This window comes from Podarcis bocagei (assembly GCF_964188305.1).
Source record: "Podarcis bocagei genome assembly, chromosome: 4".
NCBI lineage: Eukaryota > Metazoa > Chordata > Lepidosauria > Squamata > Lacertidae > Podarcis > Podarcis bocagei.
Window position 1 is genome coordinate 30,440,619 of NC_138128.1, and position 26,841 is coordinate 30,467,459.

The 26,841-nt window shown below is 39.4% G+C and overlaps 2 protein-coding genes across 28 annotated transcripts in view; one reads left to right on the forward strand and one right to left on the reverse strand.

Annotated features, from left to right (window-relative positions):
• Positions 1 to 16,199, forward strand: part of SLC19A3 (solute carrier family 19 member 3) — a 40,854-nt gene extending 24,655 nt beyond the window's left edge. For 5 of the 7 annotated variants that reach the window (XM_081190406.1, XM_081190400.1, XM_081190405.1 and 2 more), the window contains 7 exons: positions 800 to 1,568; positions 5,548 to 5,740; positions 6,461 to 6,602; positions 8,697 to 9,057; positions 9,724 to 9,846; positions 10,492 to 10,702; positions 15,540 to 16,199. In XM_081190406.1, the coding sequence (XP_081046532.1) occupies positions 800 to 1,568; positions 5,548 to 5,740; positions 6,461 to 6,602; positions 8,697 to 8,867 (1,275 nt within the window). In that variant the 3' untranslated portion in view covers positions 8,868 to 9,057; positions 9,724 to 9,846; positions 10,492 to 10,702; positions 15,540 to 16,199. Of the gene's footprint in view, positions 1 to 799; positions 1,569 to 5,547; positions 5,741 to 6,460; positions 6,603 to 8,696; positions 9,698 to 9,723; positions 9,847 to 10,491; positions 10,703 to 15,539 lie in introns of those variants that run through there. The other 2 variants (XM_081190402.1, XM_081190401.1) reach the window with 2 other exon arrangements.
• AGFG1 (ArfGAP with FG repeats 1) overlaps positions 11,183 to 26,841 on the reverse strand; it is a 28,221-nt gene continuing 12,562 nt past the window's right edge. For 2 of the 21 annotated variants that reach the window (XM_081190294.1, XM_081190298.1), the window contains exons 6-15: positions 24,246 to 24,365; positions 23,587 to 23,676; positions 22,317 to 22,520; positions 19,067 to 19,250; positions 17,728 to 17,807; positions 17,383 to 17,475; positions 16,206 to 16,253; positions 14,573 to 14,728; positions 13,454 to 13,545; positions 11,183 to 13,096 (exon numbers count right to left, since the gene is read on the reverse strand). In XM_081190294.1, the coding sequence (XP_081046420.1) occupies positions 13,037 to 13,096; positions 13,454 to 13,545; positions 14,573 to 14,728; positions 16,206 to 16,253; positions 17,383 to 17,475; positions 17,728 to 17,807; positions 19,067 to 19,250; positions 22,317 to 22,520; positions 23,587 to 23,676; positions 24,246 to 24,365 (1,127 nt within the window). In that variant the 3' untranslated portion in view covers positions 11,183 to 13,036. The remainder of the gene's footprint in view (positions 13,097 to 13,453; positions 13,546 to 14,572; positions 14,729 to 16,205; positions 16,254 to 17,382; positions 17,476 to 17,727; positions 17,808 to 19,066; positions 19,251 to 22,316; positions 22,521 to 23,586; positions 23,677 to 24,245; positions 24,366 to 26,841) is intronic. The other 19 variants (XM_081190312.1, XM_081190308.1, XM_081190305.1 and 16 more) reach the window with 19 other exon arrangements.

Sequence of the window (26,841 nt, forward strand, 5' to 3'; positions counted from 1 at the left end):
TTCGTTATGTTTTATATTTCAGGGTCTGTGGAACTCCTTGCCACAATAATTCAGAGTTCCTCCATGTTACCATGTTATGCTGCCACCTGTTAGAATTCCATTAGTGCTTAATGTTTGCCATCTCTTACACCTCCTGAAGAGACCAATACCTGTTGGACATACTTCCACAATACATTTCTTTTTTACTTCTGAACATAATTTCAAGGCTTTCATCCTGATTTTTGTTTATTTTTATTTTGTTTTGGTAACAAAGCAACCTGGTCGCACACGCAGGCACACAGTAAACTCACAGCAAGCAAGTTTTGTCCCACTACTTTCCAGGACATTACTTTCTGTGGCTGGCATTATTAAAGCTCCAAGAGAGCAAGGTGTATTATCCTTGCAAGTAAAAGAATGACTGAAAATGCCCTGTGTGAAAAAAAGAAATGACAGCAATGAAGCATCAGGCATCATGTGTGAAAAGATCAGCTATCAATCTAGCTCTGGAATGCCAGTTTGGAATTAACCAAAGCAAGTTGATGCCCATGTGTTGTGCCTAAAGAATGGCCAGGCTGTGAATGAGATGGTGAGCTAGCCACTAGCTGCTAGCAAAACATGGATGGGAGAGAAAAGGGGACTGAGGAGACAGAGGAGCTGTTAGAGGAGTAAACAGGCCTCGGCTACCAAAGTTCGCCTAGGGTCTCCACCGTAAAATTATATTGTACAGAAACCTTGTAGTTTCAATAAGTGCTTCTATATTTTTCATGCCTTATATTTCTTAGACTTTCAATGTTACAAAATTCTTCCTTTTCCCTTCCAGGTGACGCAGCACGTTTTCCCTGTTTGGACGTACTCCTACTTGGCTCTACTAATCCCAGTATTCCTGATCACAGACTATGTACGCTATAAGCCTGTCATTATTCTCCAGGGAGTTAGTTTCCTGATCACCTGGCTGCTGCTTTTATTTGCATATGGTGTGCCTGCCATGCAGCTGGTGGAATTTTTCTATGGCATGGTGACTGCCACAGAGGTTGCCTATTATGCCTACATATACAGTGTTGTCAGTCCTGACCATTACCAAAAAGTCACTGGCTATTGCAGAAGCATCACTCTCGTGGCATCCACCATAGGTTCCTTGCTGGGCCAGCTTCTAGTCTCTCTGGCCCATGTCTCTTATTTTTACCTCAATGCCATAACCATGGCTTCTGTCTCTGTGGCCTTTATGTCTTCATTTTTTCTACCCATGCCTCAAAAAAGTATGTTCTTTCATAGAACGTCTTCCCCAGAAGCATCCATCGGACCAACAGATAAGGATCCATCATCCGCCAACTTCCAGAATGTACCAGTAGATCAACTGCCCAAAATAAAAGACCAGAATCACTTTCTGACCGTGCTTTTCCAGCTCTGTAAAGACTTGAAGGAATGCTATACCACAAAGAAACTCCTTTACTGGTCAATATGGTGGGCATTAGCCACTGCAGGATTTAACCAGGTTTTGAATTACGTCCAAGTACTGTGGGATGCTAAAGCACCTTCCCATAGCTCTCAAGTGTACAATGGAGCTGTTGAAGCCATAGCAACATTCCTGAGTAAGTATCCCTCTTAAAATATATCCTGTATGCAAACAACCATGTAAATGCACTTAATTCCCTCATTCCCACGCAGCATAGGAAGGTGAACAAGATAACCGGGTATGAGAAATCATAAAACATTTTCCAGAATCCCACACGCCATCTAGGTGTGGTGTGCATAATGTTTTCGGGCACGCAAGTGGCTCCATTTATTTCAGTGGAGGTAATTTTCACATGCAGCAGTGAAAATGAACAGATATCTGGGGAGGGGAGCTCGTTGTGTACATCAGAGATTCCATAGTCATAAGAAATAGATAAATTGGAGGGAACAAATTATTTCTGCAGTGAGTTTGGTCCACAGCTCACAACTTGTGCCTATCTAGAAATGTGATGAAGTGTCTGATCACATAGATTTGTTTATTTAGGTACTGCTATTGTATTTGCTTTTTGTACAAATATGGACTTCCGGGTCAGCGCCATCGGTGAATGGCGGAGTTCCTCTGATCGGAGGAACAGGCTCCGTAGAAACTGGGTCTTCCCGCCGCGGCGAAGGTGGGGACCCGCTAGAAATCCCAGGCGGAGGAAGCCTGGGAACGTGGGGTTCGGCAGGGCACCAGGAGCACCCCCCCTACTCACCGGGAACCCCTTTTTGGGGCGCCGGAGCGAAGTGGGGTGAGTGGCGCGGTGCTGCGAACTGATTGCTATTTATACGGAGTGAAGCTGCACAGCCATTGCCGGAGAGCGCTGACTTTTTCCTGTGGACAATTGGATTCAAAACAAGTACCTGTGAGTAGAAACAGAAAATTGGATCAAGAAATATCTTAATTTGGCATCGAAGCGGGAAGGTTCAAAACAGGAAGTCCGCCTTCCGCTTTTTGTATATAGACCAAAGCAAAAACTTTGTAAGCTAAAGCCTGGAAAGCTGTGAAAAAAGTCTAATTTCCTTCATTTATAATTACTGGAAACCCCTTGGAAGTAGGAAAAAAGGGGGAGAACTTTGTTTAACCCCTGCAGGAGAGGGAGTGAAGAAGGATAAACTTCCACCGTCTCTAACCTGGGAACGGGGTGTCAGAGACAGAAATAGTTGGAAAGGTTCATTGACTGTGAATGGAACATTTTGACAGATAGCTAAAGAAGAGAAATAGACTGATTCCAATGTTGCCTTTTGCATTCTAAAGAAACAAAATATCTGAAAAATATCTGAAAAATGAAAGTAATTTTCCTTTGTTGGACTTGCCTTAAAAAATGGATACAAATAGAAATTGTCTCCCCTAGAGGGAGCTTGTTAAATTGTTGCTGCAGTTTACTTGAGGACTCAACAGCTGTGAGATTAAGATCGTGGGACCAGTCTTTTCTGACCTTGACTAAAGATGAGCTGGGAGGAAGATTGGGTGCTTGATTTATGCAAGACAAGTGCCTTGCTGGAACAGATGCACGAGAAGATGGATTTGATGAATGAGAAAATGGACTTGATGACTGTTGTGGTTAACAACTGTGGACAAACAGGGAATATTGATACAGAAACCATTCAGGGACCAACTCATGAACCTGTACTGACTGGACAAGTGCAGAAGATAATGGAGGAGGATGCGGTTGCACCTCAAATAATACAAATGGAGAAAACAAGGGCCCTATAGGAGTATAAGCTGCTGTCATTGAAGATTGAAGTTGGAGTGGGCCAGGGGGAGTCTGGAGCTGAGGAGGGTCCTAACTTTGGAGAGACCTTGAAATATGTTTTTAAATATTTTTTGGATTACATTGATGACTGTGGGGAGTGGGGCTGTGGGGAATGGGCAGGTTTGATGAAGGGAGATGGAGACAATTTTGGGTTGGAACCCCCCAGAGACCTACTCCTCAATGAGAAAGGAAAGAAATTAAGAAATGAAGGAACAGGTTTCCAAAACCCAAAACTGACTGTGCAGGCAGTTTTTAAACTGCACCAAAATCCCCATTTCTCCTTAGCTAAAATGCATAAACTTTAGCCGTTGAGCAAATGCAAAACAAGAACACAGCTCTCTGCCTTATCAGTTTGACGGCAAGACTGGCCTTGACTTTACCAGTAGAACAGACACAGACATATCTTATGTCCTGACCACAAATGACGGGGAGACCCAAGTCTGGGACTAACGCCAGAGCATGTTCTCGGAAGTAGTGACCTTTTGCTCCAAGATAGGAGTAGGAACAGGAATATCCTTTTATGGTCAGGAGTGCAGGAAGGAAATCCCTTTTATGGTTGAGAGTACCAGAGCAGGAACATATGTGATGTCAACCTGCATACATAGGCTGACGTGGTTGGAAGGAGGGAGAGGGTGCCTGGAGGATATAAATACTGCATGAAACTTGTCATTTCTTTGGACTTGCTGTGGACTAATCACGCAAGTGCCTTCTGCTATCCGGAGAGCAGAATAAACTCTTTCTTTGAACCAACTCGGTGTCATTTTGACTTCCTTCCTCCTGTCCCGGAGCAACGCAGACCCAATCAGTGAACTCCAATAAGGCTACAGAAAGAGACCAACAAATGACAAGGAAAAGGGCAAGTATAAACAAGAAGAAGATCTGCAGAAGGGACATGGAAGAGACTTAAGGGCCTCGGACATAAGACTTCCAGGTTGATGGACTAGATGGAATGGACAGTAAGGACTGACACGACCCGAGACCAGGAAGAAGAGACGTTGGTTGAAGATTGGAAGAAAATTTATAAAGAAAATTTTTTATTTGGGGAATTAGCCTAAAATCAATGAATATTAAGGAAAATGTTGGAATGAAACTATATGACTCTAGCAGAAATGATATTAGGGGTTATGTATATTTGAGTATTAAGATTCAAGCTTTAAGGTACTTTATGGTAAGATAAGGTTAAATAAATTAAGGTAATTTGAATAACAGAATATGGGGAAAGATGGAAAGGATTTGTTGAGTTAATTATTAGGTTAAATTGTTAAGATAAGTTATTTAAGAAAAATTGAGAAAGATGGAAAGAATTTGCTGAAATAACTAATTAAACTAGAATACAAAAAGGGAGGTGTGAGGAGGTCAATGAAACAAGCAAATGGAGGTTAAAGATATGAAATTTGGGATTTGTGTCTTTCTTTTCTTTTCTTTTTTTGTTGTATTGTTGTATTGGTTTTTATGTTTTGCGCTTTTTCTTCTTTTTATGTATTGTAGTGTTATTTTTTTCTATTTCTTCTTTTTTTCTATTACTCTGAAACTATGAATAAATATTATTATTTTTTAAAAAAACAAATATGCAAATAGATGACTTGCGGCTTATACAGCGGTTATGCTCTGGAAATACCGCACTCCCCCCCCCCCAAATTCCGATTGTGAAAAGTTAAAGTGCAGCTTATATTCACGACCTTATACAGCCGGCAAAGCGGTGCAGCTCCCCCCCCCCCAACCGAGAGCGTGGGGCAATGGTGCCCATCTCGTCCGCGGCTCCCAAGCCTCCAAATTTTAAAGGTATGACTTATTTCCGGGCCAAAATCATGTATAGTCAAAACAACCCTTTGTAAACTATAAGCTTACTGCACTCTCCCAAGGCCACTACAGACTCTCCTTGCACCTGAGCGCTGTCCCGCATGAGTGCAATGGGGTGGAATTGTCAATGGTTTCCCCCCACTCTTCCGTCCACTTCCAACGTTTTTCCTGCTCTAGTTTGTCCCATAATCTTTAGGACTTGTTGCAGAACAATGTAAGCTACTCTTCTGTAATTGTTTATTAAATCTTATTCAGTTGAAGTATTTTCGTTCCCCTTTAAGAGAAATGCTTTAGGCATCTTACAGTATTATTTTGTATCTACATTTTGAGGGAAATAGGTTATTTTAAAACCATTTTAGCAAGACGAGAACCTGCAGAACAGGGGTGGCTAACCTGTTACTCTGGGAATGCTGATGGATGCCAGTTCCAGCCATCCCTGATCATTGGCCATCTAGAAAGCCAAATGTTAGCCACCCTTGCTGCAAGTGCATAGTAGTCTAAAACTTATCTCTTTATCCAGGTTCAGTAACATCACTGGCTGTGGGATATGTGAAAATGAACTGGGACCTTACAGGGGAGATGGCGCTGGGAATCTTCTCTGCCCTGGATGCAGGTTCCCTGCTTCTGATGCATTTTACCAGCAACATCTGGGTTTGCTATGCTAGCTATCTAGTTTTCAAGGCATGTTATATGCTCCTTATAACCATAGCAACGTAAGTATATATAGGTATAGTATATTAGGCCAATTTGTTACTGTTTGGGCCCTTTATTACACAGGAAGGTTAGATAAAGCCAGTGAAAGTAAGAAACATTGAGGAAAGGGAAAATGGGGGGAGAGGTTCAGGGGCATACCCTGTGAGACATAAAAACTATTGAGAGGGAAGGGCAGAACTCTCTCTTCAAATATCAGAATGGCTGTCATATAGAAGAGGACTAAGACCAGTTCTCTGCTGCAACAGTTTAAGTGTAAGAGTGTAAGAGCCGTTTGACAATTGCTATTCCAGCCACACATCAGTGTTGCCCAATATACACCCGCATACCCTCCATAGGCCTGTAGTTGATACAGTTCAAAGTTGCTGTGAATAAAATAAACAGAGCTCGTGTTCAGACTAGTACTTATGCACAGGTTTAAGGCAAACATGGGATGTGATCTCTTATCATAATAATGAAACTTTTGCAGGCCTCTTCTTGCTCCTTCGGTACTCCCCACATTTCCTGAAATCCTATGGTAATCATAGAGTTGGAAGGGACCCACAGGGTCATCTAGTCCAACCCCCTGAAATAAACTATGTGCATGGCTGAGGTTTCCTCATCCCGATTGTCTGCATCCATTTCACACAAGTGTGTGCACATTTTGCCAGGTCTGAAAAAACAAGTCATCTACACTTAGATATCATGGTGATATCAACATTCTAAAATAATCTCAATTTTAGTTTTCAGATTGCCATCAGTCTCAGCATGGAACGCTATGCCTTAATGTTTGGATTCAACAACTTTGTTGCACTGCTAATTCAAACTATTGTGACTGTCACAGTGGTGGATTCCAAAGGACTGGGACTGGATATTGGGACTCAGGTAAGTTGTAATGTTAATGCTGTATTGTGGGCACTATTGCTAATTCAGTAACATTTGCATGCTTTACATATTTGCAAGAGGCGGCACTCAAATCAAGAGGCTTTTTGTTTTGTTTATAAACGTCTGTTTATAGATATGTAAGCACGTTATTTATATAATGTATTTCTACCACATCCTTTAGGGCAGGTATATGGGATCTTTTTGTCTTCGCAGGTTGGATCCTTTTCAGGATCTACTTTGTAAGCCAAATTTGACAGGTAGGCGGGGTTGCCTACCTATCAACTGCATAATTCAATAAATGATGTGATGTGATTTGGTGCTTTGAATACCGTAAGATTCCACAGGAGTGTCAATTTCTAGTTTGGATTCCTTAGCATCATCATCATTATTAATATAATACTCTTCATCCGAAGATCACAGGGTGATTTACAGTATAAATCATCTAAACTTTAAAAATAGTTAGCTTACAATCATTTTTCTCTGTAAGCCCCAATAAATACAGCAAAACTTTCTTGATAATGCATAGGATTGCACTATTAGTGAAATATACAAAACATATTTGGGAATTTTACAAGTTAGCCAGGAGTAACTCTCCACAATTCACCAGAATGTTAACATTAATTGCCAAATTTTCACATCTCCTTGCCTGCAGTCTTTGGCTCATTTGTTAAAACTGACTTTTTAGTCTTGTTCAAAGTTGCTCAACCAATCACTGAAACAAGTGCCCCACCCAAACAAGTAACTGCTAACAAGCACTTTTTTCTGTGGTCCATGAATTTCGAGAATTGACTGTGCAGGTTATGAAGTTCAGATCAGCCCAGAATTTACACTCAGGGTGGAATGAGCATGCTTGATGTCTGGCCTAGATTAACATTCTACCACCCCACCACCCAGATCTCCAATGAATAATCCATCTAAACTGGCAAAAGCATATTTTAAAAAAATATTCTTGTTCATTATCTCACTGCACACACCAATTCCAGTGTGTTGCCTTCACATCAGTGTGCATACACACAATACTGGCTGTCCTCCAATTCCCCAGTGACTTGATATTCTGTATCCCTGGCTGGGTTGGCATCAGCACCTGGTACCCTTGGGCAGCTGCCAGGACTTGCTGCCAATGTCTGCACTAAGCCTTGTTTAATTTTCTTTCTGGACCAGCACACAAAACAGTGGCAGGTGGTTGGATCTTGTCACCATTTTAATTTCCCCCAATGCCCTCAAACTAGCATCACTCTGACAAATTGTGGGATTTGCCTTGAAGTAACTGACAGCAAAGCAGAGGTGAATTTTGTTCATCAGTATTTAGCATTTGGATGGCCTTCAAAAAGATAAGAGATAGGTTCGTGGAGGATGTCCTACCTCTTCTGACAGAAGCAGAATGTCTCTGAATACCAGTTGCTGGAAACTGCAGGCGGGGACAATATTACTGTGCTCAGGTCCCTGTGTGTTTCCCATAAGCATCTGCTGTTGCAACATACGGTCACTTGATATGCATTTTCACAATTATGGTGTAGCGACAAAGAGATGGATCATTAGTCATCTTCCAGTTCTGAGGAAGTACATTCATGCTAGAACTGGATGGAGAGGAGAGGAATCATCTTCCCTGATACTGGGGTGAAGTTGAGGACATCACATGCTTATTTGCCTACTTCAGCAAAATATACTTTTTTAAAATGCATTACACTCTTTTCATACTGTATCAGTGGATTTTAAGTTTCAGTCTTCAAAATATAGATTTCAGTGCTTTGGCTTTCATATAATTGCAAGTCATTTTTTTGACTATAGACTTTATACTGTATTATGGTATTTAAGTTTCTTGTGATGGGAGTAAGAGAAGATATATAGGAGACTGTGTGATCTTATGCATCAAAATTAAGTCCTACCAAGTGGATTGGGCCTTATTTCCAGGTAAGTATGCATAGGACAGCGACCCAAGGCTAAAGCTGTGCTGGAGCCAAGGAACTTAGGAACATAGCAGTGCTTAGTAAACAGTAGGTATTTTAAAAATGGTTGCAAAAGCTCTACGATTGAAGCTACGTTTTTTCAAAAAGCTGTTTGACAGATGTATTTTTTCACTCTACTTTCTTGCAGTTCCTAATATATGGCAGTTACTTTGCAGTGATAGCTGTGATTTTCCTAATCAGGAGTATTTATACGATAACATCACTCAAATGCCAAAAGGAGTCAAAGAACCTGGTTGAAAATCTTCAGAAGACTGAGGCAGAAGAGCAGAATGCAGTCCACCGTGACACAAGACTGTGACTTTAGCACCTTCAGCAAAAAACTACCTGAGAATAAAGCTCATTTTTGGGTTTGTTCATCCACACAATGTTAATCAAGGAGGAGGAAGAAATGGAAGCAAACATGTTTGGTGCACCATTGCATTCCTAGTCATTTGTGAGCCAGAGAGCAACTGCCTGGAGCATCTTTCAATTCCAAATCATTTTGCCAGGTCATGGCTGCTTATTTTTTTATCAATTGCATTTTTCAATTTCAAAAACAAAAATAGAATTTTGAATTTTGGTGGTCTGAATCTTCAGAAGTTAGGTTTATCATGTTTACACAACTTATCGGACTAAAATTTCCAGTTTTGGTCCTTGTTTAGCATTCCTTAGTATGATAAGTTCACATTCACCAAACGAAAGGTAAATTATGGCTTGTAAGTGTCACTTGTTGCATGAGGTAAGTCACATGGTAAACATTGGACTGGCACTGAACATACTGCACAAGTGGGCAAGGTTTCTGGACTATAATCAGGGCCCTTTGGTGCTACACATTTGTAGCTCTGCCTCCCTCTTGAAACCTGCAGCCTTTAGAAATCAGGTGAAAACATTGTTTTAAAAGACTCGTGGGCCCTCTCTGATTTTCTGCTGTTTTGTGTACTTGCTGGAACTGCTTTGTTAAGCAGCATATATTTCAATGTTATTTTCCATAGTTTTATTGTGATTTGTATAAAATTTGTATGGATATTAGTCATCTTGCAGACTCATTAGCTGAAAAAGCAGGAAAGGAATGGAGTAAATAAATAGTGTGAATATTAAGTATTTGCGAGAACATACCCTTTCATTGTTTAAATTATCTATTGTAAATTATCTGTGCCTATCATGTTTTTTTATAGCTGAGTCAAACTTGCATCCAATCCTGGAGTGGCCTTAATACAGCAGGCGAGTGTGGAAATAGTAGGCTGAAAACTGATGGACCTATCCTCTATTTATGTATGACAACAGCTAGATTAAGGCCAGTATCCTTTTTTCTTTTTTATAAAGACAATATTTTAAAGTGCTAATTGAGATTTCAGACCAAATACCCTGGTGCAAACATTTCACAAATATCATCACTGCAACTGTGCCAATCCACAGTGGCAAACTATGTTAAGTATTGCTGAAACACTCATTAACCCAGTCCTTCATCCATAATTAATATTCAGGTAACCTGAGATTTGTTAATCTGCTACTCAATGCATTCTAGGATTGCCACCCCAACACAAGAAATAATGTTACAGTTACATGCTGTATCTATTCCCACTATATAAACTGCATTTCACGTCCAAACCAAATGACCAAGCCTAATCATGTAACTGTTTATCAGAATTTCAAAATAATGCATGAAGGAATCATAGAAAACAAAGTCAGGTTAGTATGACATAAGAGCATTAACATTAACTTTAAATCAATAATTCTAAAGATGTTTATATTATATTAAGCAAGTTCAATTGTGATAATGCCCAATCCGTAAGTACATGGCATAATAATTATTTGTAAAATTCTAGAAAAAGTACACTTGTTCTATTTTGAAGGGGAAATGAGGCAGAAAAGCAAGAGTGCTGCTCATTACATTCTACGTCCAGGTGAAGGCATGACTATTACCTGTTATTTCCCCTAGGCAGTGCCAACGGTTAGGGACTGGTGGATAGAAGGGTTCAATCTGCATGAGGAAGAAATTACAAATCTCTCATCCTCAGCTATTACTTCAATGGAAATTGCAGCCCTCAGCTGCTTTACAGCTAAGCGAGTTGGGAGACCACATCCCCCATCACAGCACTCTCATGTGATATTCGTTTTGAGCTCTGTGGTCAAATGTGTGAAGTCTGCATTTAGGTACTAATTTCTGCTTTCCACTTCCTGATTTGAAAATAGGTATGTGAGGGTGACAATCATACAAGGTAGATATTTTTTTAGAGCTCCCCAGAAGTTTATTGTGAACAATATAATGGGAGCTTGGTCCAACTTTACATAAACTGATATTTTCTGGCCAGTTTAATTCCTTTATTTTACCCTCTTTTTACCCTCATCAAAAAGATTTCAAATAAGATGCAGCAAAAGCCGTACCAGGTGGGGTACATTTCACTGCCTTGGTTTTTTTTGGCAAGCAAAAAACTGCATTACCATAGTTTAGCTAATTCTTGAACAAAATATTCTGTCTGCTTTATAAGTCAACTCCCTTGGAAAGTCTCCATATTGAATAGCTCTCTCCAAAAATCATGTTCATACTGCTTTTTGATCCTATGTAGAAAGCAGCATTTACCACCTCACACCGTTAAACTAAACGAAAGAGAAACAACTGTATGCCAACTGTAGTAAAATACAGAACTTTTGTTTATTACCATTACAGAAGCTTAGAGTCAACATATTAAAGTAAAACCCTCTAACCTTCAATGAGTATTGTACAAAATACACAGGATATGTTGAGCAAACTGCTGCTATGATTCAAGTAGTCACAAACTATCACAACAGGTATCTAGCCTCTAATAAGGCCTATTAAGTTCTTGCATCCTGTCATGGAGATCTCAAAATAAGTTTAACAGAAACCTCGGGCAACATCCAACACTCTGGTTCTGTTAATGCAGTTGTCCACTTCCAGAATAGAACTTTTCCTTCCTCTTTCCTGCAGTTTTCTGCATGCCCTCAAAATCAGCTCTGGGTTGGAGGACTCTCCAGAGTAGATTTGGGAGGCATGGAGGAAAGGGAAGGGAAGGCCTATTGCACAAGCAGAGTTTTGCTTGCAGTGCATGGGATACAAGCCTAGATCAATAAATCAAACAATGTGTGTCCCCACCAGAGTGGGATTCTTCATGAATAGAACTGAGCAAGAAGTTAAGTAGGTTCTGTACTGCCCATCTAAAATCAGATTAGCTATAGTGTTCAAAATAATGACAGTTTGATATTTTATTTGATATTTTCCATGAGCCACAGAAAATGTCTCATGAGCTCCAGAGTAAAGAAGTGGGCAGCTCACTGAAGGCAATGAGTATCTTAAGTGAGATACTTCAAGATAACAGGGCTCATTCCTTTCCCTGCTAATCCCTTCCCCATTCCTTGACACATGTAGTTATTACATAGCTTTCCTTCCTCACTCCAGCAGTCTCCACCTTACTCCTGCAGCTCATTGCAATGAAGTGGGATTCACAGTTTTCCCCTCATGCAACCTGATTTGTAGATGGCTTCTCCACTCTACTGCTCACTGAAAGGTGGCAGTCTCTTTATATACACACACACCTTTTGGATTCCCGCAGCTCCCCCCCCCCATCTGTTTTCCTCTCAGGGCTCACTGTGTCACCTTCTCTTCCCCCTCTTTCACACAAACTATCAAAGAGGAAGTGACACGTGCGGCTGACTGGTCTTGTGACATCTGTAAACCTATATAATGTTGTGCACAGGCTTTATTGGCTGATCACCAGGAGATTTTTCAGCATTACCATAAGCAGCTGTGGAAACGCATCCTGGAAGGATTCCTAAAGATTTAACAAAATTGGTTAGTGCAAATGCCAACAAAGACAAACACTTTTTTTCTAATATTTATTTTTTTCCACCTGCAAACTGTAGCAAAACATGATCAGCTTTATTATGCAGACAGGTATCCCTCTACATTATAGAGAATTTAGGCATGTATAAATAGAAGAGCTCTTTAGGAAAGGAAAAACACTTCAAGAAATGAATAAAACCTTCAATTTTGAACTCATAACTCCTAACAGCAATGGTTAAAATGATGTAGGCCATTCATTCCAAGAGATACGACAGCACCTTAAAGTGACTGATCTATTTCCCCCAGTAACGTTTTTCACATAACAATGTGTTAAAAGTTACAAATACTGATATGCACAAATAACTAATTCCTAAGGAAAAAATATGTACAGTACTGCAGCATAATGAATGTGGTATCTGCAATAACTTATTAGCCAATTTTAAAATACATGATACCATTAACATTCTCCTGCCAACGCACAGATAAAAAGATGTTTCCATGGCCCCTGTTTTGCACATTACCTGGTGTTTCTTGGTTTTAATACACAATGCAGGCTTTTTTATTTTTTATTTTTTGAAAGAGTTCTCTTGTGTTTAAAGCTAAGATCAGTGAAACAAGACAACAGTGCAAGAGGCGCAGAGATGTTGTGTGATCACATAAGAGTTCTTTTAGGTAAAGTGTCTATAAGGCTATAAGAAAGGATTGGTTGATGAGCTTCCTGTTGGAAATTGCCCTGCTGGTCCACCTGCCTAAAGAAAACAAAAGATAAGTCTCACACAAAAAGCCACATGCCAAGCATACCATCTGGACAAAACTTAATTTTTCCATTTCCTCTAGATGGGCCAACTGCCTATAATACATTTTTAGCAAAGGCACAAGAGGAAAAGAGCTAACAGCATGAGTGTGTGAAACAGGATGGGGAGGTGAAAGTTTTACTTTTTTGTATCCCTTTGGAATCAGCTATGACTCCAAATATATAAAATTACAAGCATCAAGAGCATGGCCCCCTGCTCCATCCCAACTGAACTGTCTCATGAATCCAAGTCAATAAGGACAGAAAAAGTTACCTCCTGATCTAGACTACCATATCACCAGAGCTCACTTACCATAAAAGGATTACTAGATACTCCAACAGCTGTAACTTGCCCAAATGGGGTTACTACTGGTTTTGCCTGTCCAAATGCAGCAAAGCCGGCTCCTTTGTAATAAAATATCAGAAGTTAAATTTAGACTGGTAACCAAGTATCACACTGTGCACATACTCTGCTCTCAGCAATTAAACTCAATAAAGTATCTGATCCCAATCTAAACAATGGGACTTAATCACTTAGTTGACTTGCTTCCCTACTGTAGGTTTCTTCAACAAAATCATGTCAATTAAAAATACAACCTGAACTGCTCTCTGTGCACTCAGAAGGGTTTATTACAGGCTTCCTCAACCTCGGCCCTCCAGATGTTTTTAGACTACAATTCCTAGCACCCCTGACCACTGGTCCTGCTAGCTAGGGATCATGGGAGTTGTACGCCAAAAACATCTGGAGGGCCGAGGTTGAGGAAGCCTGGCTTACTACAACCATCTTAGTTTCTCTTGTGCCCAGTCCTTTAAGGCTGGGATCCTAGGTGTGTCTGAAATATAAAAATGCTAGCTAGCAAAGCCTATGAAACATGCATGTTTTTCTGACATAAAGGCACATTCAAACTTCACAGTATAAAATTATGCAGAAACTAAGTTTCTATTTAATCATGCAGTAGTATAGTTGCCAGATTCTTTAAGTGAAAAGATTCAGAGTATCATCTTGAATACATTCCCTGTGTTTGTTAAGTAGGAACTTAGGTGTAACCTGGTTTTGCTAGGGCCAAACACAACTTATTTAGAAATTATAACACTCTTTTCCTTATAAAAGAAAAGGAAGGCTGACAAAATTTATTTGCACAATAAAAACAGTTCATGCTAGTAGAATAAATTTCACAACAATTGTTTCTGTGTCTAAGGACAAAGAACATGAGAATATAAAATACGCTGCTCAGGTGACTCTCCCCACCCTCCTCCCTGCACCAGCGTTATACCACCAGTGATATTCTGAAGCAGCAATGTAACATTCAATTGATGTTACACAGTATAGGCAAATTCTCTTGAAATAAACAGTCTCAACTTCCAAGACATTCTTAAGCTACTATTGTATACTCCCATCAGCTAAAACAAAATGTAACATGCAAGCATTTACCATTTGGTTGCTGAGTGAAAGCAGCCTGAGGAAAGGCTGCTTGGGCTGGGAATGCAGGCTGCTGGAAGTTACCACTAAAGCTAGTAGGAAGACTGTATGAGGCAGTTGTTCCAAATCCTGCAGGCATGCTCATGGATGCTGTGCCAAATGTTGCTGCTGGTAAGGGAAATGTAAGCATTCAATTATTTTTGAGCTATGATTTTTCTGTGAAGTCACGCATATCCTCAGAATCCCTTATGAAGCAGCCAGTCACATGGCTAGCCTTAAAACTATTAAGCTTCTGGATTTTCTAAGAACACGGCCAAAAATTCGTTGGGCCTGTTCCTTTTGACAACATAACATTTGCCAGTATCTCTGCCTAGATATTTCCAAATGTTTTTTTTAAAAAAACAGAACATGGAAACTAGATATAACAGGCAATCAGGATGTGATTTTCAGTGAATACAAGATAGACGGAAATTATTTAGAGGGGACAAAAATACAAAACAGGCAGCTAATTTCAAGATAAAAGGGCAGGAAAAAGCACCTAATTTCAAAAGTGCAATGGAGCCATTTAGCTCAGTAATTCAAGAGCACTTTCAGAAATAATTTAACAAGGAAAGAATGAGCAGAAAGCATTAGAACACTGCTGCCTGCTCACTGAGGTGCAAACCACTATTAAATTCTGTTCAATACACAGCAGTTGTCAAGATTCAAGAGCAGCTTCATTGGCTACCTCAGTGAAATTTTTACTCTGACAACTGATCTATCTGCCCTTTCAAGCTGATTTTTGAGGGAGGTGCTACTCAAGAAAACTCTTAACCCGGGTCACAGTAAAGAAAAGAAAAATATTTTTCAGTGGCAGCACTGCATGTGCAACAGTCTAGTAATTAATTTATACCTAATATTACTAGACATATAAAAGTCTCACAAGAATTTCTAGAACATTATTTTACTGAACCAGGAACTATTTTTGCTTTATTTACAGATTTAGAATGACGCTTCCAAGGAATTTGTTGTTGAGATCTGGCACAGATTTATGTCATCACATCCATCAATAGTTATGGCTAGCCAGGAAATACATGGCATAAGAGTTAACGGAAGGGAATTGTGGAATAAGGCGGCCACACATGACTAGAAAAATAGACAAGATACAAATAGTGCACTGACAGAACTTACACAAGCTACTATTAGCAGAGAGGATACTTAATAGTGAAGCTTGCTAAAACAGCAAAGCCAAACACATTGTGCCAAAATGGTTTGGCGCTATGACTTATTTCACTTGAGCTACTATGAACACAAGCTTCAAAACTCCACTCATTTTAAGCACCTACTAATGTGACCATGGACGTAAGATAACAATTTCCGCTTACAATCCTAAACGCACTTACTTGACAGCAAGTCCCAATGAAATAAATGGCATGTACTTTTGAGTATGTGTGTTTAGGAGCGAGGTGTAAAATGTATTAACATTTACACCGAGTAATGTCATCATGTATTTCAGGTGCATCACCATCCATGCCCACTCCATTTCAGAATATGGAAGGAGGGTTGAAAAAGTCGTACATGCAGAGAAACCAGTAACTGGCAATAAGCTATCACAAGCAAATGGACAGTTAGCCACATGAAGCTCATATAAAATGTGGCCACCTACCAAAGTGAGCCTGAGGAAATATATGAGAGTGCATTGCTCCTGAGAGGCCTTATGGGAAGTCACAAAGAGACCAGACAGTGTCAAATGATTTATAAACTTCTCGCAGAAATATTTTTGCATGATAAAATAGCCAGTATTTAAACACAGTTTAAAAATTCAGAATACTTCATAGACTATGTGCAAGTCACTTGTCAAATTCATTCCTCTAATAAAGAAACTATACAAGTTTTAATGTGCACAAGGGCCCAAAAGCCGCAAGGATAATAATAATAATAATAATAATAATAATAATATTATTATTATTATTATTATTATTATTATTATTATTATTATTATTATTTATTATTTGTACCCCGCCCATCTGGCTGGGTTTCCCCAGCCACTCTGGGCGGCTTCCATAGAAACCAAAAAAACACTAAAATATCATACATTAAAAACTTCCCTGAACATGTGTGTAAATTTTATTGCATACATTATATATGTTAAATGAACTACAAAGATTAAGTGTTCTAAAAGTAGCAACACAATGCAAATGTCTGAAACACAAATATATAAACAATTCAATTTATACTTTAAAAAGCAGGAAGTGGAAGATTTTTATCTGGACTTATCTATGTTCCCTGCTCCTAATTGTCTGTCCCAGATTGATAAAGCTACAACAAAAGCACAGACGTCTCCCCACTTACACAAATTTGACTTACATGCGACTGCGTATATGCATGACACTGGGAAATAATTAAATAAATTGATTTCAACCACAAAAAGGTGTAAAAAGAGCAAAAACATCCTGAAAAAGAGCAGGAAAACTACAAAAATGGTGCAAAAAGATCAGGAAAATGGCTAGCAATCCCATGAGCCTTTGCACCAACCTATGAGGCCTGTGGAAAGTTGAGTTTGAGAAAGGAGGTTTGTAGGGAGGTTTTTCAAGGGCTTCCAGAGGTTTAGACAGTGTTTACAGGCTTCTTAGATGCTGCTCCCCACTCTACGCAATTTCACGTATATGTGTGGTCCCCTGGAACATAACCCCCGCATAAGTGGGGAGACGCCTGCATTTGATTTCATAAGAGCTTAACTATATTTAGCATGTTAGTCTGCCTCAAAGTTAAAATTCTATAGTACCAGAAGGTAAACATTAATTGCTATCAAACAAATGCATAGCATGTTTTCTTTTTCTAACCTGTTGCTGCTCTGCTATTGGTTTGGAATGGGTTCGTTGAAGGTGCTACTGCGGCTACAGGGGCAGCCACAAATGGATTTGTGGATGGTGTTGCTGAAAAATTAAGAATGGACATTTTTAACACACTATACATCCCTCAAATTGCCTATCAAAAGAAAACAGCATGATAACTCTTATGTTTAAGACATATTTTTATCATTTCCTGGTTAAAGAGGAGCCTGGCACGGCTAGGCACATTTGCCTTCAAGATGTAGAGCATAGCTACTGGAACAGGAAAAATGGGGTCGTGCAGCTGAATCTCTCAAACACAGGTTAGCAATATGGCTTAGTAATGTTTTACAATACCTCCAAACTGAGCAGGAACGCTTGATGACGCAGGCTGTGTCTGTGTATTAGCACCCACTGGTACTGTTCCAAAAGCATTACTGGAAATAATTCACATTCATCAAGATCAGAGTCAGTTACTTAACAATTAAGACACCTACAGCTAATTACTGCATGTGAAAACATAGGAGGCTGTTAAATCACATTTTGCCGGGGGGGGGGGGGTTGGTTCCATTTCATTCAACTTAAACCACAAGTCAAAAGCTAACTGGTGCTAGGATCAGAATTTGTTTTCCCCAGTAGCCAAAAGTAGTCACAGCTGTATAAAAATAAACGTACCGTATTTTTCGCCCCATAGGACGCACCGGCCCATAGGACGCATCAAGTTTTTTGGGGGGGAAATAAAGGAAAAAAATTTTATTTCCCCCCCCAGGCACTTGTGGGGCAGGCAGCGGGGAGAAGCGCTCTTCTCCCCGCCGCCCGCCTTGAGATCAGGTCCGGGGACAGCAGGGAGACGCAGCTGGGGCAGGCAGCGGGGAGAAGCGCTCTTCTCCCCGCCGTCAGCCTCCAAACCACTTCGGGAGACAGCGGGATGGCGGCGTTCCGCCTTCCTCTGTCCCCCGACCTTGTGGGGCTGGCGCTGGGGCTCTCCTGAAGCCTGGAGAGCGAGAGGGGTCGGTGCGCACCAACCCCTCTCGCTCTCCAGGCTTCAGTGAAAGCCTGCATTCGCCCCATAGGACGCACCCACATTTCCCCTTCATTTTTGGAGGGGAAAAAGTGCGTCCTATAGGGTGAAAAATACGGTAATTACGGTTCAAGCAGAAACTTGCACTTCTAGACAGTTACAATAATAATATATTTAATTTCTTTTGACATGGCTAGTACCAAGTTTTGCAAACCTCTCTCAATGAAAAGATTTGAACCAATTATGCCATTATAACCAATAAAAATATTCATACAAATGGCTTATCCCTGAAAACAATTTAAAGCAATCCTAATTTTATCTTGGAAGTAAGCCTCACTGAACTCAACAAGACTTAATTCCAAGTAAGTGTCTATAGGAATGCAGCCCTAAAGCACTGAGAATACTGAAAGCGTTTTCCCCTTTTGCCAGAATATTTGTTACATTTTTATTCTTCCTACTTTGAGTTGGCGATACTTATAGCTTGTTTAAAACCTTTCATCTGAGTAAACCAATCAACCTCTTCATCCTCCCACTGAAACCAAAACTCCCAATGCAACTGCAACTTTTAAACTATGGGTTTTCACAAAATGTCTGCACTTCAAAATTTTACCATTTCATTTTTTTGCCATTTGTAAACATGACTGGTTTACAACAACTTCTATCAAGAAAGAGTACCTGCTAACATTACTGGTGGAAGTATATGCATTACTAGAGGTTGCTGTGGAGCTGAACACACTGTCTAATTCTGCTAGAGCTGCATACTTGTCTGAAGATGCACTTGGCTGGCTTGGGGCTGACACAGTGGGACCTGCTGGTACTGTATGGGCAGCACCAAAGCCACTTCCTGGCTCACTACCACCTAGGAAGAAAGAGAGCAGATTAAAAATTCACAGAGTAGATTTCTTTAGAGGTTAAGTTAGCAATAACTGAGATGACATTTTTTTGTTGAGCAACCTACTATTAGAGAGTTGCAACCATGCTTTTCCATTTTCTTTAAAATTAGAGAAAGTCATGCTCCCAGCAAATGCAAACCTTCTCCATGGCAGCATTAAACTTTATTCAACATATTGTATCAAACCAAACCTTGTATTCACCTCATTTTCAGAAATATGAACATTAAAAGAGAGTCCCAAGTCAGGAGCACTTTCTGAAAGTCACACATGGACATAGGCTGACCTGTTCAATGTAATACAATCAGCTCATGCAAGACCAGCATACATGTTAGGAATGCCATGTGGATGCTTGCTTTAACTGCTATTCATATGTAGAACCTAAGTAAGCAGATCAAACACTACCTCCAAAATCGTTGTGGTAGTGTGAGACAAGTGAAGAGTCACTGCATGTGAATGGCTTTTCACATGGTAACAGCCATTCAAAGTGAACCCTTTTATATTTAATATATTTATATTTAAAGATGATTGACTAAAGATATGAAAAGAAATTGTGGCAAACTCCAGCATTACACAAGCAGGTTTCTGATTATGTAACAGGCCTTCCTTTCTTTCCGCCCTGCTCCCTTCGTCTGCTCCAGAGCATCCTTGAACCCTCCAGAGCAAATTTGGGAGGCTCGCAGGGAGGAATTAGAAATCTCATTGCATAGTGGTGTTTCTTCTGCTGACACACAAACACCACTGGATTATGCCCTAATAAATGTGCATCATTTTTTGTATCTGTGTCTAGCATATTGCAACTTTAATATGATACTGAACAAAGAAAATGAAACCTACATACCCAATAATCAATTACATAGCTTCCATCCCATAACACAAGTTATTCTCTGTAGTGTTAAACTTCTAACATCATGAAAATCTTAAAAATTAGAGTACAGTTAAAGGCTGTAATTTTTTTGCTTAGGATACACACATTTACAAGCCTTTGAGTCCTTAACCTCAATTGGAGGGTACATTCCTGAAATTACTGAGCTTTATTTTATAAGATTATATCCTGCAAATTCCTTCAAAGGACCCCAGGGCAAGTGTATCCAATGTTGGTCCTACTCAAAGTAGACCTGTTGAAATTAATGAATATGCCCAACATGGGTCCATTGATTTCCATAGGTCTACTCTGAGGAAAAACTTAGTTGGACACAATCCACTGTTTGAGAGCCCAATGAGATCAGGATGAGGCTTCTGCTAGTTTCTTCATTGTTAAGAGGCTTTTTCCTAGCTTAGCTGCAGGAAATAAAGAAACCAAATGGTTGCAGAGCTGGCCAGGGAAAAGCTGATATTAAATACTAACAGTTAACTTGTACTATTATCCTTTATTTATTTATACACCACACCCCTCATACAAAATATCAGGGCAGTGTACAACAAGGTCCACAAACACAAAAAACAGAAGGCATAATAAAAGGAATACAGCAATTTTATATTTTTAAGATATATTTATAACCCTAAGCCTTTTTTTTTTTTTTGCTTATATATCATATTGGGCTAATAGAGTATTTCTGATTCTTAGTGGACCCATAGCTCTAGGTTAATGAGAAATGTATCCCACAGAGGACTTTGAACTTCTTTTGAAATACTGTACTGCATTCCAAACACCTCCTTTATTATAGATGTTCAGCTTTAGGCATATTTCTACTTTATTTGAAACTCGATAGAATTTATAAGGGTATGAGAGACCCAAGAGCCAGTGTGGTGCAGTGGTTGTAGTGTCAGATTAGAACCAGGAAGACCTATTCTGCCATATCCCCATTCAGCCATCAAGTTCTCTATCTGATTTCACAACCCTCTTTCTTTAATTGATTGATTGATTGATTGATTGATTGATACCTGGGTGTCTTACAAAGTTAAAATTACAATAAAACAATTTAAACAACCCAGCTCACAAGGTTGCAATGAGAGGCAAGGGAGCAGGAGCAAGAGATCCATCTATGCTACCCTGACCTGCTTGGAAGAAAAGATGGACAGAAACTCTGGAACATTGTACCACATTGTACCACAAGTCAGCTAGTCATGTATTTCTGGAAATTGCAGTTTTGGTGCACAAATTTCCGAATGATGGGTGACCATTCAGCAGCTGTTGTGAGTGGACATTTCTACTCTGGTTTTTTTAAGCTTGAAGGGAACCTGGCTGGATGGTCCCTTGTGAACTTTAAGGCTACTTTGCCTTTCGAAAACATGAGATATAATAACTGCAACACATAAATCTCCACAAGTTCATTTTAATAACTGCATCAGAGGGTTTTTTTATGCATTGTGGAACAAAAATACATTGTGACATTGATACAAAAATAAGCAGGGAAAGTAGAAGAAAAGTTGAAAAAATATTCAGGTTCTAAGATCTCTCTTTCTAGCATCACCAACTTGACCACATTTTGAGTTCTCTGATGGTATTAACTACACTGAAAGAGATGTATTTCCTTGGAAGCTTTGTCCTCAGTCAAATCAAATGCGTCATCACCTATATACACAGTGACATAACACCACCAGATAACTGACAGAATATAAATGGTGCTCTGGATCCTGGTGTGGATGGAGGAAACAACTGAATAGAGTAGGGACCACTATTACTGCACTAATTTTCCTTTTCCAGAACTCCAATGCTTGCACGACTGCCAGTGTATCATATTTTCGAGCAATAGGCTATCAGTTTATATGGTGTATAGCAATCAGAAACATTTTAGGTAAACAATCAAAACATGTTAATTTCATCAGACTTTATTTATTTTTAGTTTTTATTTTGCTGTCTATTGTTTTTTCATTTGTTTTAATAGTGGTTTTACTGTTCTCATATTTTTATTGTATCAAGATTTTAGGGGGTTTAGGGTTTTTTTTATGCAAACTGCCTTGGGAGCCCTTAAGAGGGCCAAAAGGAAGTCTATAAACGTTTCATAAATAAATGCCTACTAGAACATAACAGAACACCACTACTGCCAAGATAAATAGTGTAAGAGAACAGGTCAAAGAATAAGAATTAGTACCTTGCCCTGTGCTGAAGATATTATCTAAATTAGCAAGAGCTGCATATTTATCTGCTGACTGGAGGTTCGGTTTATTCACTGCAGCTTTACTGGCTGCAGTTGTGTTGCTCTGAGAAGCACTGAAGGCTCCAAAATCAGCACTGGAGGATTTGGGGAAGTTATCAAAGTGTGCAAAGTTAGCATTCACTGATCCAGCGCTCCCACCTGTAACAAAATAAGTTAAACATGATGGATACTTTCAAGCTCAATGAATGTCTCTTCAAATACTATTGGTGGCCATGTGCGGACATGTTTAAAGGCTCACAAATTTCAAGAAGCTTCTCCTATGGCCAGGTTTTCACTTGGTTAAAATAGCCGGTTTTTATTTCCAAAATCTAAAAGCCCTAGCTTACCAGTGCTATAGCAGAGTGCTGCAAGAGTAGGTGTCGCAACAAGGCTAACCTCAACGATTCGCATAAGCAGCAAGTATTTTAATATTGTATCTCCTGCTGCAAATTTAGTTAAGTAAGAATTCCTTTGACTAATCATACTTTGATTATTTCTGACAGGGAAGCAGAAATATCAAGTTAAGAAGTAAACACAAAGGATCCTAAGGCTTTATTGTGACCTTAATTTCTTTCTTCCCAGGGACTACTGTTGTGGGCACCCCACATCCTATTGCTATCTTTGACGAACAAAGATAGCTGAAAGGCGTAGAAGGAGTGAACACCACATTTTAAAAATAAAATAAAATCCACATCAGTACCTGTGACAACCATGCATTTAATGTTTTCAAATTTAAACTGAAAGAGATTCCACTCAAAGGCTGCCACCAAGTGGTCCTTAACTACTGATGAATATCTGATTCCACTGTTGAAGGTAACAGCATATACGGCCTCTTTCCTCACAAGAGACTGCCACTGGGTGACCTGACTCATGACAACATTTGAGAGATCAGTTTGTGTGGGTTCTACAAAATTTGTCATTAAAATTTCCATCCTTAATACCTCAAAACTTCAATTATGAGATACTGACCAGGTTTTATATAGCTATCCTAAAGTTATTAGATTCTCATATATGCTGAGAATTCAGTGACATTTTCAATTTGCAGGAAAAAGAAAACCATTTTAACTTTGACTCCAACTGTTTATATTAGGAGGTCTCAATCAAGTGCTGCTCTAGTAAACTACAAGCTAACATCTTTTAATTGAATGGCTAATAAGAAAAGCTTGACATGAAAATGAAAAAAAGAAAGAAAGGAATTGTAAATGAAGTGAGCTGAGTTTCCCACCTTGGTGGAACTTACTGCGCACAGCCTGGAGAGGGAAAGCGGAAGTAGTAAATTCACCAAAACTGCAGCTAGATGAAAGCGTTCTGAACGCTGGACAGCCAGAAATTGTGTGAGGGGTTAAAGTTAACAAAAGGGAAAAACAAAATTTTAAAAGAAAATCTTAAGACAACACACTTAAAAAAGGAAAAGATAAAAGAAAATAAGTCAGCCATAGATCAAGACAAGCAAACATTATACAACATGACCGAAATTAAAGAAAAAGCAAAGCAGTAGCCCTTACACATGAGATTATTTTTTTTCGTGATCGAGTAATGTACTTGTGTTACATTAAATTAGTTTCTTCTCTAGTTGCAGTGTATTTATCATCAACTTGGAATATGGAAAGCAGTATTCTTTAATTTAGCCAATATTCTACAGTGCCAACAAACACGACACAAATATTTCATGTGTAGGGATAATTAAGAAGCTACAGGGCAAAAACTTCATGCGAGAAAAAAGCACAATCCACACCAAACAAAAGGCAGCATTCATTACAGGTTTCCCCAGAGCTTCAAAGTGTGTGTGTTAAGACAACTAGATGAAGAAAAGAGTTAAGATATTCTAAATTGTGTCCAGATTAGTTTACATTAAGAAAGCTAACAATGTTAGAGCGTTTCTACCTGTATTTTGGTGCTGAAAAGCAGACTGACTCGCTGTGGGGAAACCACCAAAATTACTCGAACCACTAGACTGTCCAAATGCATCAAAGTTTGCAAAACCTGCATTTGCAGAGTTCTGCGCTGTAAATTGCAAATGAACAAAACATGTTAATGGTATGAAAACAAAAAATAGGTCATAAACTGAATCATATTATGGCAGGCTTTGAGGGTAGCAAAGCTGCACCTCAAACATGCCACTGACATAAATTGTCACTTATGAAGTATGGGACAAATAATTTTGAAAACATAACCTCCAAATGGGAATATAGTTATTTCCATGGGATCTGTGCAAGATACATAGAACTGATGTTTGTCTCTCATGCTGGTCCTGAACACAGAAAATATCACTTCTGCTGATCACAATACCTCCAAACACACATTTTTTTGTAATTGATAATAAATAAGTTGCACTTTTTTAAAAAATAGAAAAACAGCTATCAAATTCCACCTCACACAATTTGGAGTTCTTTTAGGATGTCATCATATTGCAATACTCCTGGGTCTCTGTTGGATAGAGCAATGGATCTATGTTGGATCTTTGTTCACTGCTACTATGGCATCCATTTAGGGCAGCTTCATCTCGTATCATGGTGATCTTACAACATTTTGGTTGATGTACAAAGCAGGCTGCAAGTTCTGTGCACCCAAGGCTTTTGGTGTTACTTGAACAGAAAATATCCATGCCACAAAAAAATAGCTCTTGAAACTGTGAAGGAGTTTCATAAGCACTGTGCAATATGCAATGGAAAGTCAGTAACCCCACTGGGTATACACAATCCCCTTGAGCTCACCTAAGGTAGCTCTCTGGGTCATGGCCTTTGAAAAGTTACTGAGCCATAAAAGAAGACAAGACAGCCAATATAAATTTTAAGAGAAAAAGCCAAAAGGAAGGGAAACAACACTGTCAAATATTGGGCCAAAAGAAATTAGGATTTTTAGTATTTCCATCACTTTACAATATTGAGAATGTAAGGCAAGTAACAAAGTGCACACATTACAAAGTTGTCCATAGACGCAACAAGGTTAATCCAAGTTTGAATATATTGTTCCTATAATCACTTCCAGAAGCATGCAATCAAACAGTTAACTAGTGAGTTGAAACCACTCTGAAATTCAGCACCTCTTTCTGTTGTTCCTTTAGACTGCCAGATCACAGAGGCTCAGTAACAATAGAAAACAGAGTTCATAGAATTCCCATCAGGGCCTGGACTTGGAAAACTTTTATCACCCTTGGCACTCTCAATTTTAGTTTCCAGCCCTCAAAGCTTTTCTTGCCTCTTCCCTTCCATCAATCATGCACCATTGCTTCTTTCATCAGTAGAAAGTGTCCAACTTTATTTTCCTTTGGTTCCTGCATTATTTGTTACTCCTTTTAACTGCCCTGACTTTTCGTAAGCCTGATATACACTCCTCTCTCCTTCTGCTACAAAGCACATTGTTCTCTCCTCATGCATAATCTCCACCTATCCTTCCGTCCTGGTTCTTCTCTCAGTTCATTGCTTACTCTGCTCCTTTCATCCAACCTCCTTGCTTCTGAGTCAAAATCCCTCAGGGGTGTTGGGAAATGCATGCAAGCAGTGGCCAGACCCAAATGCAAGCAGTCAGACAAGCATTCACTTATAAAATTGTACCCAATTCACCTACGATCCATATATTTAATTTCTCACACATACACACAGAGAGAATGGAAGAGGAAGAGGGAAGTCCTGAGAGGGAATTCCCAAGAATCAGCATGGGATTAGAAATCCCAAGCAGTTAGTATGCATTCTGTGCTTACTGCTCACTTTCTTGATGACCAGTGATGAAGAAGCTTCTCTTCCTCTACTGACAGCACAGAAGCAGAGCAAGCTGCTGGAAGAGGGACAGAGCAATTCTCCATGTCACCTGTCTCCCTCTGCAGTCAGGACATATGAATTAAACAAGCATGGGGTTGGGCCATGCAGAAAGGATCCAGATACAATATAGGCCCGATCTGGCTCAAGGTCTGGCAGCTCTCCACCCGTTCTGTAAAGGCCACTCACCACAGAATGCCACACCAATACATTTGCTTAAAACACAACCAACGCTACTCATTTCCCATACATAACTATTTGCATAAACAGAAGTGAACGAATAAATTGAGAGCTGGTATGATATATTCAATTATACAAACTGTCAGGTGCTTGATTATCAGGCTACTCAGTATGTTATCCTTTCAACCTTCCCTTTGCAATGTAAGAATAATGACCTACCTTACAAGGTTGTGGTAAGGATTATTGAGAGAACGTATGCAAAACACCATGAACAATTTAATTGTAGATTTGGTATTCCATATAAGCTATACTACCAGTACTAAATTATCAATTTATGATCCTAAGATAATAGATTGGAAGGGCCAGATGTTTAAAACAATAAATAGTGCACAATTTCAATAAATAAGGTTTTCATAATGGTGAGGGACTGCCTTTTTGCCAGTTATTTCAGAATTAAGACAGGCCAATCAGTCCACTTTTTCAGATTAAGTTTCCTGCTTACATTTAACAGTAAAGGGAAAGTGGCAATTTCAGTGTAACAGCTA